Source organism: Mytilus californianus, unplaced genomic scaffold, assembly GCF_021869535.1.
Source record: "Mytilus californianus isolate M0D057914Y unplaced genomic scaffold, xbMytCali1.0.p SCAF_8, whole genome shotgun sequence".
In the NCBI taxonomy this organism is placed as follows: Eukaryota; Metazoa; Mollusca; class Bivalvia; order Mytilida; family Mytilidae; genus Mytilus; species Mytilus californianus.
This window is the reverse complement of record NW_026262734.1, coordinates 74,324,587-74,332,552: the sequence shown is the minus strand read 5'-3', so window position 1 is coordinate 74,332,552 and position 7,966 is coordinate 74,324,587. Positions and strand designations below refer to the sequence as shown.

Below are 7,966 nucleotides of genomic sequence, written 5' to 3'. Positions count from 1 at the left end.
AGTTATGCCTCTACAAAAATGGTTTTAAATTAGATCATTTAATCTCTCAATGCGTCTCGTGGTAGAGTTACACTTATTGATGATCAGTTGTAAGGAACATTAATTAATTTCTCCTACTAGTTGACCATTACTCAATGCCTCATTAATTATTTCTAGATTAATTTATTGAATTTTTGAAAGACTGAGGTACATGTGTCCATGTTTTGAATCATTAGTATTCTTTAAGAATTATACGTATGGAAATCTATTTCTATTTTTTTTCTGTATAGATTATCAACTATATCTTCTATTACCATATGGCATATTGATAAGCGAGGTTAAGCGATCTGTGTATAAAGTTCTTTATTGCCAAGTTTTAGATATCTTAAATGATCCGTATGGAGGTGCTCTTAATTGCAGGAAGCTAATACAGATAAGAAATATAAATGTTCCGAATGAACAATAATTAGGGTTCCGAATATTCCTCCATAGACTATATTTCTAACTAATTAATATGCGTGAACCCTTAGGGGTTCACGCAAATGAACCCTTAGGGGTTCACGCAAATAAAGTTATTGTTACATTGGAGGCTAATTGCCGGAATGTAGGGTTGGGTAAGGAACTGATTTTATTAATTACGAATGTAACAATAATATTCGTGTTTACGGTTACGTTGTGTTATTGTTACGTTAGATTTATTAAACTTTAATAACTTCTACAGTTCTGTTGCTTAATTCTTCGATATGTACTTGATAATAATAGTACATATGACAGAATTTGTTTCATCCATTACTGCGCATGCGCCAGTTATCACAGTTATTTAGTAATTATCGTTATAAAGAAATATATAGAACAAAATTTTAAGAATTGAGATTTTATCCATTTGCATTGAAGTTTAACTTTTTGCCGTGATATATTTGGAAAACTCAAAGCAGGATCTTTGAATTGATATTTTTCAAATCGAAATTATCTGATTTTTTAGCCGGTCATTTGTATAATAAAGATTAGTCCTGACACGTATACAGAACCCATTAGTTATTTTTGTTTGATTCATTTTTGCTGGATTTTATTATTTTTTTAAAGCAATTTCTTAAAGGAATATTTTTTCTGCCGTGATATCACATGCAAGTTCAGACTTCAAATATTTGACATATATTTTTTTCACAAAAAATAATTTTAATTTAGTCCGGTCATTTTTTAGTTGAAAACAACAGTTTTCGACAAGTTGACTGAAATTTGTTTACAACAAGTAAACGACATAAAAGGCTGATGCAAACCGATAGTTATTGGTGCATATGAATATGAAATATCAGCTGCTTTTAAACTATAATCTCTGTTTATTTTTTCCAAGGATGTTAATATCTATTTTTACAATTTAAAATTTTTTAAAAAGTCTTTAATTAAAAGAAAATAACAAAAACTCTACAGTGAGAAGAACACAATATAATATAGAGTTATACACAAATACTAAGCATGGTTTAGTTTGAAGGGATGCGAGAATGCCATTTCACCAAACATTGTACCATAAAATGTCATATTAATAAAATTTGAATAACTTAAAAGTAGGAAATATCCAACTGTGATCACTGCTACCTACATCCTGCATAGCTACTTTTACGATTTACACGACACGGATGACAACAAACACGACTGTCCTTGATCAAATACTGGCATATGGTATACATTTTAGTTGTCATAAGTTATTTCCTGTTATCTAATAGAAAAAAACGAATTAAAATACAATTCATAATCAATAAGAATTCAGTCTAACATCGCAATGACGAGTGGACATAATTTGCGAAGTCGTATTCACAAAGATTGGAAAAAGTTGTGCTTTGGAGACTCATTGCCTCGTTTGAAGAAAGAACCAGCAGCATCCAGGGTCGTTTTAGAGGAAACTTTCAAAGTTGAGAGACTTATTGTGAAGAAATTTACACCCAAAGAGGTAATAAATTAAAAAATTATGTATATATTATCTAAATTTCAAACTTGAAACAGCCGCTTTAGTATGCTGACGATTTTGAAAATTAATTCTTATACGGGATGAAAACTCTTGGTGGTTATAAAACTTGGATTTTTTTATTTCAATTTTTAAATTGGCGATGTTATGTTACCAAAGTTTTATTTCATTCAATATTGTAATATCTTTACCGACCCGACATGCAAATGCAGACTACTGTTGCATTGTTGTTTTTAAGCAGGTTAATATTTTGAAATACTTAAAAAAAAAAAAAAAAAAAAACTTACTATACCAGAGATGTCAATGTATATATTAATATATATTTGAAAGGCTAATAGCAAGTAATCTAACTAATTGTATATAAGATTAATCTTAATGTGACTTTTCTAGTCAAGTGTAAATTATCTCTGACACAATCTCAACAGAAATCGATTAGCAATGTAACGGATTAATATATGATCTCGCCGGAGTTCTTTAGCAAACACAATCATCATTATTTTACTGTTCTCAAATAAAAAGGGGGATGCTGTCTTATCGAATAGGGATATATTCAGTAAAAAAAAACTCCATTGACTTCAATCAAACCTATTGTGAATTTGAGTTAGATTAGTAAGACTTTTGAAAGAAATTTTGGTCTAGCTTGTTTGAAATAAATGCGGGGGGAAATTGGCCCTACCGCTTAATCGACACTAAGAACATTCTATGAATAGTGTACTTTTACTGCTCTATATAGCAGTAAAAGTATATATATATATATGTGTGAGGGTTTGGATTCGGGGTCCTTCATTTCTTTATTCTTAAACTTGGCATTTTAGACTATTTTTCTCTATTCTTTACTTTGACCCTTATTCTCAGTTCTTTATATTTCAGCACTACATTATTCTCTATTCTTTATATTTTTCCCCCTTTATTCTGCACTTTTTGTCAATTAATCTCTATTCTGTAAACCCCCATTCAGACCCTCACATATATATATTTATATATATATATACAACTCGTCTAAACATCAGCCCAACAATGTTAGATCTGTAAATTTGCTTTCGCAAATTTTTTGTTCTTCCCTCGCCGGGATTATATAAACTACATTAAGAACTATAATCATTTACAATTATTATACGGACTTTAATATGTTCTTTTCAGGGCAATTTATATCTAGTAAAATGGGAAGGTTATCCATATACTGAGACAACCTGGGAACCACAATCGCACATCGATCAAGATTCTCTGTCTGAATATTTTCCAAAGAAAATCGAACACCAGCGCTTACTGTCAGCAGCAAACGCGCTCGAGGACGCTATTCATGATCGACTAAGACGAGGCAACAGAAATAACAGATCCGTGGTCAAATTTGATCTTGACATTTTTAGATATTGCTTTCATAGCGACAAAGCTGTATTACTGAACTCTACACAAGATTTTTCAAGACTTCCTTTAAGTAACAGTTGGTACTATAAGATTGCTCAAAACGGAACTGGTCAGAAAATCAAATTCCCAATTTTGCTCACACCAAAACTGCGTATGAGAAAGATATACGTTAAAATTGACGACAAAGTCGTATTGGAAACCAAGCCAATTGAAACATTATGTGTAACTTCTGCAACTTGTAACTTTTTGTAAGCCAATTGTTCAACCGTGTGTTTATTTGTGTTTTGTAAACTATTTATTGTATATACTTTAGCAGCTTTAAAGTTTCTTGATAAAAAAAGTGAACATGTCAAAACACTTATCACCATACCAGAAATTTAAATTCCTAAGCACTATAAGCCTAGGATCGCAATTTCCGTTTTAAAAAGAGATTTCCAATCCGAAGATAAAATTTCTCTTACAATTGACATTAAGTATTCCTTTGTGCGTGAACTTCACAAAGCAAAGTGTGATTTTCCAGAACTTAGCTACATTTGTATATTAAACTCCCAGTTAAAACCAGTATATCTGAAACCGTGCGATCGACTTGATGAAAGACTGCGACGAATCTGTAGTGAAGTATCATCAATATACAAAAGACAAGTTGGAGGTCGTCAAAAAGAAAAACTGGACGAGAAATTGAAAAAGCTAGCCGTTTACGATACCGAAATTGAAATCGCATCAAAACTATATGCAGATGTATCCAAGTTTGAAAAAGACAATGTAAAGTTGACAGAAAAATATCGCTTACTGCTGAAAGAATTAATTGAAACAAATAAAAAGTTTGCAGAAGTTGAAAAAGAATTGTCTGAGAATATGACTGCTCTAGCTGATGTAACCAAAGATAAAGAAGCATTGCTTGATTGTTTAGGTAAATTTCAACTTGTACACAAAGCTTCTGGATTTTAAAGTTGCTGCGCTCGAGATTTACTATACTAAATTATGTCCCTATTTTACCACTTTATTCTACAAAATGAAATAACAGACATTAATAAGCAAAAACGACGATATACATTAAACAAGGATATATCTACAAAAAAAAATCTATTTCAATGATAAGTGTATGTCATATTTAAAAGTGAATCATGAAGATTATTGTTGTATTAAATTTAAGTATAATATTGCCTTTTACTCAATGTACTATTTAGTCGCGCAGAAAATCGTCGTCTATAGTACACTGCGGCAAAAGAGTGAAAATGTTTCAAACATATATAAAATATTTTTATGTTTTACACGAGTCAAATATACTTTGTTGTTACATATACATTTATGTTTTAACTATTTTCAGGGGTTCAAACAGCGGAACCAGTCTCCTATGTGCATACAGGTAAAAACGTTGACGCTATGTCAAGAACTCAGAAGTACCGAATTACCAGAACACTTAAAAGTAAAATGGAAAAAGCACTGTGGTTTGCAGATTCTTACGGTTTGCGCCCGACGGCTGTCAAACTATTAAATTCCAACGGTGATCCAGTAAGCGTCCCACTTGGCAATTCTGTACCTTCTGATGATATAGAAAGAATGAACGAAATCTTATTTATTCTTGACAAGTTTAAAATAAGTGACAACGCTTATCATGAAATAGTTATGAAAACAGGAGATCTACCGAAGCTACACTCTATTGTTAGCATTAGGGAAAAAACAAATAACACGTTTGCAATCCATCGCACTCCCGGTAACACTCCCGGTGCTTATGTTAGTCTGAAGTCCGAACTGATCAATATCATCAAGACCAGGGCATTTGATCAACAAGACAAAATACAAATAAAAATTTCGGGAGATGGTACAAAAGTTACACGCATATCAAACTTTATTGTCATTTCGTTTGCAATTTTGTCAGCGGAAAAATTGTCTGCTGAAGAACTTGTAGTACTTGCCATCGTTAGAACTTCCGAAAAGTATGAAAATCTTGAAGAATGCCTTTCCCCAGTTTTTTCTGAGATAAATGAACTGTATTCATGTAAACACATACAGGTTGACAGTAAATTATATAAGCTAGAAATTTTCTTTGGCGGCGACATGAAATTTATTCAAATTTGCTTAGGTCTTGGGTCGTCGACCGGCCAATACGCATGTCCTTGGTGTAAAGTACATAAGCAGGACAGAGGGGACGTGTCTAAGCCCTGGAACTTTTACCATTTGAACGAAAATGTAAGAACTACATCTGAAATAAAAGAAATTTACAAGGGCACATTAAAACCCAATTATACGGAGTGAAACATCTGCCTTTGATGATAATAGAACCTGTTCATATAATTCCAGACGAGCTTCACCTTTTCATGAGAATATTTGACGTTCTAATGAGAAATTTAATCGACGACGTAATTGAAAAAGATGATGAAGCGAAACTGAGAGGAGAGAAGGGGGGTTACCTAGATTCCCTTGTTAAAAGTATACGGGACTGTGGTGTAACTTTTAGTTTGTGGTCGAGTCAAGGCCGAGGCGATTTAGAGTGGACATCATTAACTGGCAACGATATGAAAAGGGTGACGCAAAAATTGCCAGATAAATTAATGTTCGTTGTACACAATGATACACACGATGATACTGTAAAACTGTGGAAGATGTTTTGGAAAGTATATACATTTGTATGTTCCGATGAAGTCGAAAGGAGGACAGCCGAGCAAATCTTTTCTGAATGTAAATCATTTATCGAAGCATTTCTCGAACTGGGTTTAACGGAGCGAAAAGGATATTTGAGTTTGAATTTAACCCCTTACATGCATTGTTTATTATATCATGTACCTTTCTTCATTTCACAATTTGGTTCTCTAAGAAAATTCAGTGGCCAACCTACGGAGAAAAATGACAACATAAAAGCGGTGTACCATTTGAAGACAAATCACCACGATTGTGCTGTTGATGCCATGAAAGTGCAGAAGCGTCTTGAATTAACTGTTAATTCCGGAAGATCCAAAAGAAAGTACCGCAAAACAGACGATCAGTTTTGGGAAAATGAAAAACAAGAGATTCAGGTTCGCAAAAGGAGGCAAATTCTACAAGAAATGGAGAAGGCAAGCACTATTCACAATAAACAGAACTTTCCAGACTTGCACAAAATGACCGACATTGAAATAAAACAGAAATTGAAGGACGGTGGAATAAATACAAGAGTTCGAAAGCGTGAAAAGCTGATTGAAATGTTAAAGAAAGTTCTTTCAAGTGACTGATCATACGCCATGTTACTATGTCATGGATTTGAGTTGCCAGACCCATCTTATATATAATTGTCATTATTATGAATGAATTAATTACGTAGTTATCATGTTATATATCAATTTATCGGCAGAGTGTTGAACTTTTTATACGCCCGTCAAAATTTTGACGGGACGTATTATGGTATACAAATGTCGTCTGTCCGTCTGTCTGTCCGGCGTAAACATGTCGCACCGTAACTTGAGAACGACTTATCCAAATTTCATTAAACTTAACATAGTTGTTTCTTATGATGATCAGACGATCTGTATACTTTTTGGTGAAAATAAGATTAAAAATTTTTGAGTTACGGGACTTAGTAACTAAAACAGGTGTGTGTTTTTTTTTCACATGTCGCGCTGTATCTCAAAAACAATTTATGATTATTGCTTAAAACTTTACACACTTCTTAGTTATATTAATCTTAAAATCTGTATACTTATAATAATAATAATAATAATAATAATAATAATAATAATAATAATAATAATAATAATAATAATAATAATAATATTATTATTTTTTTATTATTATTATTCAACATGTTCAACCGGAATAGTGTTTAAATAGTTTTGAGTATTAATTGTTTTAATGATCTTCAAGATATTACTACAGTTTGAAAGCAGTGCCAAAGGCGAAAAATATAGTTCAAGGGGATGGTTCTATGTAAAGAAAAAAAGTGTACCCTTATTACTGTCATTATACTTTGAACAATGGATGAAGTGATACCTATTACCAAAACTGCCATTGTAAATAAAAATTTTTAAAAAATTGCATGTAATATTGTAAAATTCAAATAAAAGTTTTCAAGCTTTATTTTAATACATATTACTAGTCACAGCATACTGTTTACATTGAAGTGCATTAATGTAAAATTACACAAAGTAACCGTAGACGGTGGTCGGTAAAAGTGGTAACCCGAACCCGAACCGGAATTTGCCGGAAATTCGCCTAACCGGAAATCTTTAAATATGTTTTGTTATCATTCTTTAGAGATTTTTGTTACAAACATTAATGGATATGGTGTACAATATAAAGTTTTATGTTATGTATGAATACGCCTTTGTTCTTAACTGACTTAAGATTGAAAAATAAGTTTTCTATATTTCCGCCTTGGTAAAAGTGGTAACCCGAACTCGGGAACCTATTTTTCTTTATTTTCTCTGTTTTATCTGATTTCTTGAAGGAACACTCTGACTTCGTGTGATGAATATCATCTTTCATATCATAAAAACAAATATTTTTTTCAAACTGTATAAAACACAACCATTTATTTCATTTCTATAGGAATAAGTGGGAAACCGAACCCGAAAGGGAGACAACACGTTTTTGAACTAGTATATAGGATACACAGGTAAATGAATTACGCAATAAAACCATACTGGATTCCGGATGGACTTTGGTATGAACCCGGGCTCTGGAAAGATT

At 32.2% G+C, this 7,966-nt stretch overlaps 1 protein-coding gene across 1 annotated transcript; it reads left to right on the top strand.

The window, feature by feature from the left end:
• Window positions 1-2,900: 2,900 nt before the first annotated feature.
• Window positions 2,901-5,560, top strand: LOC127712439 (uncharacterized). Its single transcript, XM_052218882.1, has 2 exons — window positions 2,901-4,214; window positions 4,632-5,560. Exons 1-2 carry the CDS (start codon window positions 4,160-4,162, stop codon window positions 5,558-5,560), a joined length of 984 nt encoding a protein of 327 aa, XP_052074842.1. The 5' UTR covers window positions 2,901-4,159.
• Window positions 5,561-7,966: the final 2,406 nt, after the last annotated feature.